The 13,327-nt window shown below is 38.1% G+C and overlaps 1 protein-coding gene across 2 annotated transcripts in view; it reads right to left on the minus strand.

The window, feature by feature from the left end:
• Nucleotides 1–2,615: 2,615 nt before the first annotated feature.
• Nucleotides 2,616–13,327, minus strand: part of ACSL3 (acyl-CoA synthetase long chain family member 3) — a 39,414-nt gene continuing 28,702 nt past the window's right edge. The window contains exons 14-15 of one of the 2 annotated variants that reach the window (XM_026854696.1): nucleotides 9,038–9,195; nucleotides 2,616–6,812 (exon numbers count right to left, since the gene is read on the minus strand). In XM_026854696.1, coding sequence (XP_026710497.1) covers nucleotides 6,649–6,812; nucleotides 9,038–9,195 — 322 coding nt within the window. In that variant the 3' untranslated portion in view covers nucleotides 2,616–6,648. Of the gene's footprint in view, nucleotides 6,813–9,037; nucleotides 9,196–9,249; nucleotides 9,589–13,327 lie in introns of those variants that run through there. The other variant, XM_026854697.1, reaches the window with a different exon arrangement.

The raw sequence follows: 13,327 nt of genomic DNA on the forward strand, positions 1-13,327 counted from the left end.
TTAAAATGTGGCATATGGCTTTTTTCCTGCTGTTGCACTTGGCAGTGCTGCATAACCCTGAAGTTACACGAGTAGAGTATTTCATTACCAACAGCTGCGCCACTCTTTCAGGTACGTGTGTTCACAGCCAACATAACCCACCTACCCCAACAGGGAAACGGCATTTGCTTTTCTACCAGCCATCTCATACCGGGGACCAGGCAGCAGTTTGGGGATGCCTGTCCAGGACCACGCGCAGACACAAGTGGCCCAATGCCCTGTGTGAAGGCTGCAAGGTCTTTATGTTAGATGGATGGGCAGTTACAGCTAAGCAACAGTTTGCACATAAAGCAGGAATTAAATACTTAGTTTAAACCAATATATAATGAAATTGGGATTCAAATTTTACAGACACTACTTGCTGAAAGCTACAGGTATATGTTTTAATACTCAGTAGCTTCAGGAGAGCAAACATTTACAAATACTCTCCGAAATCTGAGCTCCCTGCACCTGCTGACCCTCCAGCTGCAGCAGCTGGATCCCACCTCGACAGGCACAGGCATGTGTGCGCCCACCCACACCAGTGCTGGCCCAAAAGTTCGGCTTCCCTTAACCGCATGTAAAAGCTCTCTCTCCTGGTAACATTTAGTAATTTCCCAGTTTTCACTGGCACCTCAGAAGGCAGATGAAAACTACTCAACATTTCATGCCAAAAAAGAAACATTTCTACCACTGGCTGCCCACCACAAAGGAAATGCTAGCTATCACCTGATCCCCTAGCTTGCTGAGTGCATTTCCACTTTATAACTATGATTTCCCAGGGAAAGACCTTTCATCTGGTCTTGCCTGCAGGAGAACTTTTAAAATGGGAGGGCAGCATGCCTCCCTCCCCCTGGTGACAGCTGGCTGGGATGCCCCGCTGCAGCCGCCTGCTCCACACAGCAGCATCGAAACTGCTGTGATGTGATGGCATGCAAGAACAGGTACAGGCGCAGAGGTGTCGCACAGGCCTTGTTCTTGGTTTTAATGCCAAGACAGAAATTGTATATACACAGAAATATTAAATGACTTTCACAAATATTACTCCTAAGTATTATAATTCTTTTTTTTTTAATCACTCCCTTTCCCTGCTGGCTCCCCTAGGTTTTTCTGGTATAGACAGCAATAGCAACTCAGGACTTCAGTTTTTATTTGTAATTTTATTTTATCTATTATTTTGGATCTTGTGCCACTCTAATGGTTTCCTTATTTTCTGAAAACTAAGGGCTCCTAGAATGGCTACGTTTATCTTTTCTGAAATCAGTTGCTAAAATAAATTACCTACTATAATAGTTCAGAACTTGTTTACTTCTCTATTTTATTAAAGAGCCCCCTAAAGACATTTTAGCAGCTGTGGATGCCTAAGGGGAGAGAGGGAAGGGGGGAATCAATTAAAGTGTATCATATTATCCTAAATGAATGTGAAACAAGAAGTTTTCAACCTTAAAAAAACCAGTAGTTTTTAAGGAAAGAAAACAAACAACTACTTCAAAATATAACTGAAAATCTGGAGGAAGCTGGAGCCTTCTCATGCCTGATTAAAGGGATAAAAATAAAGATCAGCTATGCAGCAGGGAAGGCTTGACATTTAGCCAGCACTATGGCCCTAGGCATCTGGGGAACCTGTAAATAAAGACCCCAAAAAAAGAAGAAAGAGGCATCTGTCAAGTTGAGATGTCTCCAGGTTGGATGGTTACCAGCAATGGTTTGTGAGCTTGTAATCAAAACCTTAAATTTAAGTGCTCAAGATCTCTTAAGAAGTCCAATTGCAAGTATCTAACATCTCTTTGGCATCTGACCCTTAAGCCCACAAACAAGTCAAATTAAACATTAAATGTAAGTCCTAGTACACCTGGATGGTAAAAAAAAATGTGTCAGAAGCTTACAGTTTTACATAAGGTATTACCATAGCAAGTGCCCTTAAAAAAAAAGGTAAATGGCAGACCATATGCAAATAAAATAGACAAAGCAAGACAGTAACTTTCCAATAGTGGAAAACCAGACTTGCCGAATAACTAGTGTGTCTGCATTCACCTTGAAACTGTCACATTTATTTTGAATATTTGACAAGACTTGAAATTACAGTTTCAAAAGACACAAGTTGGCTGAATTCCCACTACATTAGGTATCAATCACTTTCACTCCTGACCTGGCAAGCCTTGCACATAAGGGTAATATTCCAGAAATATAAACTCACTACCAACTGTATTAACATACAGAAAAAAACCCATCCACAGTATCTGTAGAGCACAAATGGCTGAGCAGTCATCCAGAATATTCACTACCCTCAAAGCACAAGCACATGGCTATTAACACAGAAACCTGTCAAGATACCAAAACCAAGCAATGCAAGGGTGAAGCCTTTTGCAAAAGTTTACCAGCAATGCAAGGCAGGGAGCAAAATAAAGTGACATGACTACCACCAAATGGGTTTCCCCGGTAAAAAACATTTTGAACTATCCTAACCCACTACCCTTCTTTAACAGCCACATACTCAACTAACATGATTTAAGTTCACTAATTTACAACCATAAATTATCTAGGCTCAGACAGATAAAAATCAAATGCTACTTAAAAAACTGGACATACGGGGCCTGATTTGTGAAATTAATTTTATTTCTGAAACATGATATCCAATTACAAATAAATAATTCATACAATATAACTCAATTAGGATATACAATGTTCAGGCAGTTCAGAGTAACAACCAAGATCACATCAAAAAATGAGTTTACATTAAATAACCAATTACAATAATATACAATTGGTCATTCAATTAACGTTTCAGCCTGGTCCTAGGTGTATGCAAGTTGAAGATTGTTCCTCTTGCCAGTAAAGAAACAGATGTTCACAATTTTATAGAGAGTCCAAAGTAGTTAATACATTGCATCAATAAAAATAAAAAATGCTGCATTGCCTAAATGTAGTTTTAGTACAGAATAAAAGCTTGTGAATTTTAGCAGGATAAAGGTTATTGCAAAGGAGTATTACGTCCTATAGCAATTTCTGCATAAACTTACAAGCTTTACAGGACATTTTTAATGTATGGTTTTAATTCCATACCCTTCTCTGCAATACTATCTATAAAACCAGTAGGACATAGGTATGCATTATGTTCTCAGTTTCAGTTTTACATTGTTTTTCATTTCAGCAAAATATTTTACTGCTAAGATACAGCTTCCCATTGAGGTACGGTCCTGCTTTGTGTAAACTGCAGTAGCAAACTTACATGGTCTTTTCTGACATGTAATTTTAAAATTTCCTAACCTATTCCAGAAACACTATTCTCTGCAAAGAACACTTATGACATTTAGATTGAATTTAGCCTAAAGTCCTGAAATATTTTTAAATAACAGTAGGAATTTAAAGGAGATTGACAGCATCCTTGGTATTTCTTGGTCAGTCATTTTTTATAATGAAATATGTAGATTTTCACAACAAAATAAGTAGTTACAATTTCCAATGAATTGGAGTCCTGGGAAATTCGTATTTACAAAGGCTTTGTTAAAAATCCCCTCTTTTTGGGGCCCCTCAGGTGAGGTATATGCCCCTTGTTCTTAGTCTGAACTCAGCAAGACTGTTTGAAAGTTACGGCTCTTTCCATTACAAAATTCCCCACATGGAGACCGTTACTTCCAACCATGCGCTTTTCCTAATTTACTCTACAAGTGTCCACAGCCTTTAGGACATGTGCAATACATTCCAGCAGGTACTTTTGTTGTTCTTACACTGGGCATGGGAAGATAGGGAAAGAAAAAAAAAAAAAGCCAGATAAATTCCTGGCTGGCATGTAGTGCATCTACACAGGGTTTCAGACTCCCCTGAAGTTGTCTTTCTGCTCAGCAATGCAACAGCACAGGGTGAGAACATGGTGGCAGCCAAAAGTATCTGACAGGAATAGGAGGCTACAGGGCTAAGACCTAAGACTGCCAGAGCAAGGAAGCCCTACACCTGAGCAGCAGCTGTGACTTACCATCCCATTACAGCCCTGCTCAACTAATGAAAAGCATGGGCACCCACAGGCCAGGTGGCCTCAACAGGACATGGAAGAACTCAGAACCTAGCAGTATTAAAGTCTGCCTTTTGTTATAAATCAAAAGAAAAAAACACCATACTCATCACAAAGATTTTAAGCCCATACAAATATTTTAAAAGTCTATCTCCAATGCTGAGACTAAAATCAATGAACTGCTTTATTTTCACATTCTGTAGAAGAAATAAATGTGCACAATGAATCGGAGGAACTATATAAATATATCTCAACATCCGTTTTAAATATAAAAAACCTGAACTGTAAATTCAAATCCAGTTAGAATGCAACCTAATCTTGGGACTGGATTAGAAGAAAAATTAAAACTATTTCCAAACCATTTATTTATGCAATTTATCCAAAAGTAGATTTAAACCCTTAACAGAACAAAATACAGATTTTTTCTGTATCAATCAAAAGCAGATTTTCTTAAATCTGCACAATGCACCAAGTGATATACATAGTGCTTCAGCAATTTATTAATTTCCACTAAAAAAAAAAAAAAATCACAAAAAAAAAATTTGAGCAATGTACATCCTCTGCTGAGCACAAACTATTTAAGAACTTGTTGATGGAGCACAAATACATATTTAAGTATTAGTAATACCTAATATATGGTGTGACACTTCCCTACAGACTTGGCAATTCCCACACTCGCCTTCTTCAGTCATTTTCCAACATTAGTCTTATTTCTATTTGCCAGAAGTTTTTAATTTATGATCTAGATATCTGAACACATTAATCTCATAAATGCAGTTTTGATTTATTTTTGTTGCTTATATTTCCATTTGACTAGATACACCAAAATTCAAATGGTAGTTTTTCAGAGACAACAGCAAGGGAAACCCATGAATAGTGGGAGAGATGGCAACATAACAAAATACAGCACAAATCTCACTGTTTCATCAAAACTAAAGTACAAAGAACCTACTTGATAACTTTCAGCTCCTATGAAACTGCCTTCTCTAATCAATGGAAAGTGTTAATTTAAATAATATTTCAGGGGTTTTTAAAATGAGAATTTGTATCTCAAACATCTCCCAAAACTCCCACATCACAAATGCTAACGAACAGGAACTCCCTCCCCCAAACAACGCTTCTGCCTTTCAGAACTGCTATATGCTACCATAGTAGGGTGCCAAGTGAGCATCAAGACCTTGATTTTAAGTACTATAAGTAAATGATACACATGATCTCCAAATTAAAGACATTTTAATATTTGCTCCATCACAAAGCTGACTGATTTATGCCTTTTCACATTCTCATGTAACCCTGATGAAAATACTCTTTCCAGGAATATTATGAAAACAAAATTCACATCTGAAACAAATCTAAGCACTCCCGCTGAAGAAGAATGGAGCCCCCATAGTTCTTCAAACAATGTTCACATATCTATAGTAAAACAAATTGAGACTCCTACCCAAAGTAAGAACTGGGTGTAACAAGCCAAGCAACATAAGTAACTGTGGCTGACAAATAATTCAAATATCCGGTTTTAAAGCAAAAAATGCTAAACAGAAGAACACAGAATTAATGGGAGATTTTTAACGGCACAAAGGGCAGCTAGGCACTGTGTGAGCTGAGAACATAACTGTCATTATGACTTTAAAAATCCCCTCTGTAAGATTTGGGTTGCAGCAAGGGCAGAACAGGGGTCTTGCCAGACTTTTGACAAACAACGAAAGAGCAAACCCAGTGTAATGTCCAAACATAATGAGAAAAGACAAAAGTTGTTACAGTCTCTCTGCTAAAAGGACACTGTCAAACTTACAAAGTTTTAAGTGAAATTAAAGCTGAGAGTTCTTACTAGCCCTACACAATTCAACTACTGGATGAAATGGTCATGAGCTATTTAAAAAAGGAGTTTCTGTATTTGAGAGATTATCCTTAGTTTTAACTTCTACTGTGTTAATATCATCTCTTCTATTAAATGAGCTTTAACTAACACCTGCAAGAGTACCTGCCTTTATGCAGAGCTGTGCCATGACCATCTTCTCTTTTTCAGATAAAAATAAAAGTAACCATTAGGCACATATTGAAGGTGTATTACACAAGCTAGAATGTCAAACATTTTCTCCCTCAAATTTACACAGAAAAACAACACAGCAGCAAATAACCTGGTCCTCTGTTCAACAATGATCTTGTTACAAGCATTTTCAATGTACATAATGTCACAACATCAATACCTCCTTATCTTTAAATAATTATGTAAAAAAAGGCCCCCAGTATAACCATTTCTTATATAGCCAAGTTATCTCTATATACATCCAAATTTTAAAGATACAAATAAAACTATACAGAATTTATAAATGTTTAAAAACTTGAGGCTTCAGAATCATGGTTTCCCAAAAAGACTCTGGAAATCCACAGACTGACAAGGTAGCAGAGAAAACTGGAAAAAAGGAGACAGACACAAGTTTGCTGCCATAACATTTTACTAAACTTGCCAGTCATCATGGTGATGTTATCAGAAATAACAGTTTAAGATGAAAATGAGGAATGGTGGTTTTGTGTGTTGATCTCAAGTGTTGAGACAGGCAATTCAAGTATTTCCTATTTGATCCAAGCTCATTGTAGCAAAGTGGTGCAGAAAAAAATAATTATTTTACATTTTTTCCATACATTCGATCAATGTCCATTTGATAGTATGCTGTAAGCTCTTTGCGTTTTAGTTTGAATGCATCTGTCACTAGACCAGTCTCAGGGGTCCAAGGATCAGGGCTCAAACGAATTTTTACTGGTATTTCAAACTTCTCCAAATTAGCTGTAAAAATAAACATTTTTAATATAAAACATAAATGTAACCATTTTTCTACAATTAAGCAGAAAGGAGAAACTGTATCCTCACACAGAAAAGCACATGACATAAATGAAGAAATGTTCCTCAAACACCCCCACCCCCCTCCCTGTGGTCACAAGTAGAGTAACAGGATCCACCCATAACTGTTCTCCAGTTTCCACAGAAACATGAAATAAGGCCCAGCTCTTTGGGTATCCCTGCTGCTCCCTAACTACAGAAAAGCCTCAGTGCATGGAAGTGACATCCTCAAAATACACACTGTTGTATCGGCGTTATGATACTCATCTGCTGGAGAGAAAAATCGTAAAATCCATACTACTTAAGCTTGAAAAACGGGGGTGGAGGGTTGTGTTTCTTCCTGATGGCCCCAAATTGCTCAAGGGAAATCAGTTCATATGGTAGCTGTTCCCCTTACTGAAGCAGAACAGTTTATACCTCTAGCACGAAACACTATCATTTGCAAGAGCTTCTGCTATGGTTTCAGACATAAGAGAAGAAAAACAACTAAGAAAAGTAATCAACAGATGGGCAATAATAAAAAAATAAATCTATTTTCAGGTTAAATAAAAAATAATCCATAAATGTATAATTATGCTGTGCAACCTGCCATTTTTAGATTTTCCTGTGCCTTTTATTCCCCTTGACATTAAATCACTGGGTTTGGGTGGGGGTGGTTTTTTTGCAATTTATCACTAAAAATCATAGTATTACTTTAAAAGTAAAGCCTATGATACTAAAGTGAAAAACAAAAACATAACATCAAAATGTGTAAAAATGCCTCAGGATTAAATACTCCATTTCATCAATTTTAACAGCATATTTAATTCTCTTTAGAACAGTTAGTGCTGCAGAGAAAAGCAAAGCGATTTTGACATGCCCTCCATTGCAGCAGCTTCTTAGAATGACTTTGCCCCTACGCTCCAGGCAGTGAATAAAAATGGACTACGAGACATGGGGCAAGGAAAAAAAGTCTGTTGCAGTACTGAGACTGCACGCATCCTAAAAGTATGATCCTCTATGTCTGCAACTATACTAATCAGAGTTTAATATATTGGCAAGTAATATGTAGAAGAGACAAAGATTAACAAGACAAAGATTGTCAGAAGCATGAAGTTATCCAGGGTAGAAAAGACCAGGATAAATTGCAAAGATGTACAGAAGGGACATCATGATACTGAGTAATTGCAAAACAGACAGCAGAAAACATTAATTGCAGAAAAGTATAAAAGACAATGCATACAAAAAAGAAATTTAACATCCACAAAGACCATTTAAAAAAATTCTGTTGTCATAACTGACAGCTTTATGAAAAAAGCTCATTGCTTAGTAATGGTCAAAAGCAAAAACAAGGCAGAAATTATTATGGAAGAACAAAATATCACTGTACCACTGTTTAATTCTGCACCGGAGTAGCTAAATAGATTACAACCAATTAGCACAAAAAGATACAGCTGAAGAGGAAGTATAATAGACACTGAAAAAAGTCATGACTGCCATTGTGAACATTCACTGCCTCTTCCCATACAAGAGCTCAGCAGAACCAAACTAAACTAGCAGATGGCAGGGTAAAAACAAACGAGGCATTTCTTCATACGAACACAGCTGAGCTATGCAACTCTGCCACAAGACAGTACGGTTACTGAGGCAGAATATTTACATAGCTTCAAAACGCATCTAGAAGAGTTAATGGAAGAAAAGTCTACTGAAAATTATTAACTACAAAGTCCCTGCTTTCATGTTCAGGAAACCCCTCAGGTGCAAGTCACTGGAAGCTAGAAGAGCCCCTGTCACCATGGGCTTATTTCAATTAGACATAGATATGTAGCATGGGAGACTGTAGGATATCCAACACACATATCATGGATCTACAGATGACCCATATTCTTTTGGAGCAGCAGCTAAGGGCAAAAGATGCTACAGGATATTGTAAAGAGTGCCACACACAGAGTGTTTGTTAAGTTTGCCCTGGTTTTATCTTCTTTCCTCAGCTCTTGGCCATGGGAAAAAAAAAAAAAAATTTACATGAACCAAAAGGACTGACCCGAGTCATGTTTTGTTGTTGGGGTTTTTTTTCATGAAAATTTCACTTTCTACAGATTCTATGAAATATATACACCCAAGGACATATTTTTATCTGTTTCACAGACATTACAATTCACAAAATTAATACTATCTACCCAGCTACTTACCCGCCATGGCAGCCTCAGCTAGCACCTTCAGTACCTCTTTTTCCATCTCAGGACTATTACAGATCTCTTCCCAGGTTCCTTTAAATCCTTTCTTTCGAGCTAGTTCTGCAAGCTCCTTTTGATTTGGCACAACAAATCCAATGACATAAGAATGGAAACTGAGAAGTATAATGTACTTTAGTATGAATTTTGTAAAGTTAACACATCTTCCAAAATAACATTTCAAGTTGAGGGGCTTGCACTTCACACAGAGATATTGCTCTTAACAGTTGGCTTTTGTTCACCTGATAATCTTTCTGAAGTAGTACACAAATTACCCTTGCCTGATAAAAGTAAGTAGAAAGAGAAGCTACTTACCTTACAGCAACTGGATTGCTTCAAGGTGTGCTGTCCATATGCATATTCCACTGTGTCTCATGCTCAAAGCTTTGGGGAAGCAGTACCCATACGATGTCAATGCGCCCTGCCTCTCCTCATGTTTTGCTTCCCGGTATGAAGACTGGTGTGCGGCTTCCCTACCTCAGTTTCCTCTCAACTGCAGAATCCAGTTACTGTAGAGGAGCAGAGGACTGCAGTGAAGAGGGGTTGGAGAGCAGGTTGTGGAATGAGCATATGCACAACACATCTCAAAGGACGCCTGCTTCTGTAAGGGAAGTGGCTTCTCTTTCTCTTTCAAGTGATTGTCCATACGCTCACTCTAGTGTTGGCAATCTTTGTCTGCTCCTGGTATGCCTAGAACATACGAAGCTGTGATCTCAAAGTCTTTGGAAAACACTGAAGCACAATTCACACTGAAACAGGTATTTAAAATTTTTCAAATGGTGTAAACCTTAGGGAAAACATGAACGAACCTCACGTGGCAACTCTACACATTCTAACAAGGCAGATCACAGAATCAGAGAGCTGAAAGCAATCTTGGATGATCATCTAATTCACTCACCTGCCTTGAAGCAAGGTCAGCTGCATCTAACAGATGTTTGTCTAACCTGTTCTTAAACGTTAGGCAAATGTTAATGCAAATGCTTCATTATTCTTAGCACTGGTAAGCTGTTTCTGATGACTACTCCTGACTCTTTCTCTCTGCAGTTTGCATTAGCTGTATTTTCATACAGCCATTAGTCAGATGTTCCTCTCGTTTCCACAGAAGCCATTGATTTGTTCACAGACTGTTACTAGTTTTTTTTCTTCTCATCTTTCTAGTCTTCCTTCCTTTCTTAAATTTCTTTAGGAATTTAAGCATTGTCCTTTCCTGCTAAGTCATGTATCAGAGATCTCTGGCCAGGTGTTCCCATTTTTCTCCTGGACTCTTTTGAAGAGGTTCACCTTTTCTGAGGCATTGCATGTGGAACTCAGACCCTTTAATGCTTGGTAGAGCACAAAGATCACTGTGTATATCACAGGCTATACATCTGACTATGCCATATTATTTACCTTCTTATAACAGCATGGGAGTTGTTGACTCATGTCAGCTTCTACAGAACTGCTACCAGCTGGTGGTCCTCATCCTGTAGTTTTGCAGTTTATTTAGGTGTAATTATATCTCCCCTCTTTAAACTGACTGCTATTTTCAAGAAAATCTCTATCTAGTCAAGCTTGCTCTGAATTCTAATCCTGTCCTCCACTGTACCTTTGGTCCTGTACCACCTTAACCAACTACAGATTTATTAGATCTTTTCAACCCTCACCAGATAGATCATTAATGCAAAAATATAGAACCTTAACCCTGGTATGGAGATAGCTTTAGCTTATCCTTTAAAGTCTCCAAGATAATTTCAAAATACTAACTTTACAATACCCTTTTGGTTACTGTACATCACAATTTTTCCTTTGTTACTGGTATGAATTATAATGGGCATCTGACAGCAGCTGTGAAGACTGCACAGAAGTCCATTACAAATACAGGCTTGCCTGGCATTATCTGTCAACAAGCTTTGCCTATTGGCTGACTTGAAACCATTCTCATTTTCCTCTTATTAAGAATGTACGTACTTCAGATTAACCCCAGTATCACAGCTTGCATCTCACCCTCTGTCTTTGCCTCTCTCTGATCCCCCCTCCCTCCCCCCGACTCATGGTAAACTCTGTACTGCACCCTTGTAACTTGATCTAGGGTCTACTCTGTAATGTGTGTGGATTATGTATGAAGGCATCCACAACACAAAGGACCAGTGCTTTCATCCCTGGTTCCTGCAGACTTTTGATATGCTTAAGGTCACATCCAGCAATACCACCAGTGCCTCAAGGGATAAGTAGTATATACAAGTAATCAGTTGGCTGGGTAAGCCTCAAACTTTGATTCATCTAAAATTCAGCCTCTTGAGTAGAAGCATACTTCCTTTGGACAAAAGGGTTCATCCAACTATGCTTTTTCCTAGCAAGAGCACCTTAGAACTTACAGCTCCTGGAATGTGTAGCTTTTCATTCTGTACCACTAAGTTCTACCTTCACTTGTTGCAGTTCAAATGCTAAAACACTGTTTGTCTTGAGAAGCATCTTGAAGACTGTATCTTCTCTCTGAAGCAGTTACTTCTCCTCACTATATTTCTTCTACAGATCTTCTGAATATGCTAGCTTCTTCATAATAGCAGTAAGAAGAAAAGACATTTTCAGAATTTGAATAAGGAGAGGTCCTGACGTCTATCTCCTCCATGCTAAGAAATATTGCCGAAATGTGTATCTTACACTAGGCATCTTCATTCCCTTGTTGTGCTTGAGATCCTACCCGAGTATGGCCCTCAGACCTATGGTAAAAGGCACATATAACGGCGCTACATGTCTGTATCACCATTTCTATTCTGTAAGGCCTGGTCTTTATTGGTTCTCCTTGAGCTTCCTGCTGAGAACTCCCTTCGTTTCTTTGCCATGTTTGTTCATTCCTCAGGTAACTGAACTACTCATTTTCCTGATGTGATGCTTGAGACCTCCTGAATGCATTTTGGATGGGTGAAGTGCTGATACAGCAGTAGGAGTCTCCTCTGAAGGAGCTCTGCTCATGATTCCTTTCAGCAAACATTTTACTGCTTATCTCACTGAGCATTTTGTTTGAAGTGGTCAATTTAAATAGCTTTTGAAGCAGCGATATCATTCAAACACTTTTGATTCCCTGCTACCATGCTCAGAGGAGCTTTGCATCCCAAGATCTAAGCTCACAGACTTAACCACTTTGTAAAAGTCTGCCCTCCTTGTCCTTTTATACGTGGAAGATGGAAAAGCTACTAATGAATGAAGGACCCCTCTTGCATATGAGACCACCAAGGCAAAAATAAGGAGAGACAGGATATAAGAAAGGTCATAGGCACTGCAAACAAAATCTCCGAGCTCATGCTGCTGAGTACATACCCACAATGAAATGTGCATATGGACAATCATTCAGAGAATCTGTATTACAGGGCTACTTATGCTAAATTACACACATGAAAGTATTAAGAAAAAATACAGCAGCCACATAAAAAACAATCTGGAATGTACTTGGACTCTGTAAACTGCCTTTAAAAACTGCTCACAGGTTTTCCTATTTTTATGTAATAGACAAGACACAAACTATGAGAGTCAAGTGCCTGTCTGACAAGTGCATTTTAGCCTCCAACGTTATGCTGACCTGGCAAAATTAACACAAAATTTGATAGTACAATTCCAATAGTGAACTTCAATCCTAGAACAGCAGAAATCACCATCTGTAGGAACCTTTTTTCTCCACAGACTACAGAGGGCAGTCAGAACAGGCACATAACCTCAGACAGTCAAAGCAAGCAAAGATGACACTTGCCCAACAGGTCAAAACCACAAATAAAGCTTAATATAACAGAAGTTTTCTCAGCAGTGGCATACCCAATGCATGTTACCCTATTAATCCAAACCTGTCAAAAGGGAAGCTACAGGATTACTACCATTAGTTAACACATAAAAATACCACAGAGAACCAGGTGAACAAACCAAAAGTTAATTTTGTATTTATTACCACTGAGCAATTCTCTGGTATGCTTGTCTTGGCCTTTTTCAAGTTAGCAAGTCAGGCTTTTTTTTGCTGTACTCGAAATCAGAGTCTGATTGTTCAGAAGCTTCAAAATGACCTTCCAAACATCAAAAGTGACAACAAGAAACAAAGACCACCTGAAGTATATTTATACATGTAAATCTATATTATGCATGGGTAAGAAATTCTAGAAATAGAAACTTAAGACATGTTTCAGTCCTGACATACCTAATTTACTAGTACACGGGAAAAGCTAATAGAAAGGACATTTGACCATCATTTATTAATTTATTAATTGTGTGTTTGCATAGACTTTA

This window comes from Athene cunicularia, assembly GCF_003259725.1.
Source record: "Athene cunicularia isolate RWA chromosome 9 unlocalized genomic scaffold, athCun1 chr9_part1, whole genome shotgun sequence".
Lineage (NCBI taxonomy): Eukaryota > Metazoa > Chordata > Aves > Strigiformes > Strigidae > Athene > Athene cunicularia.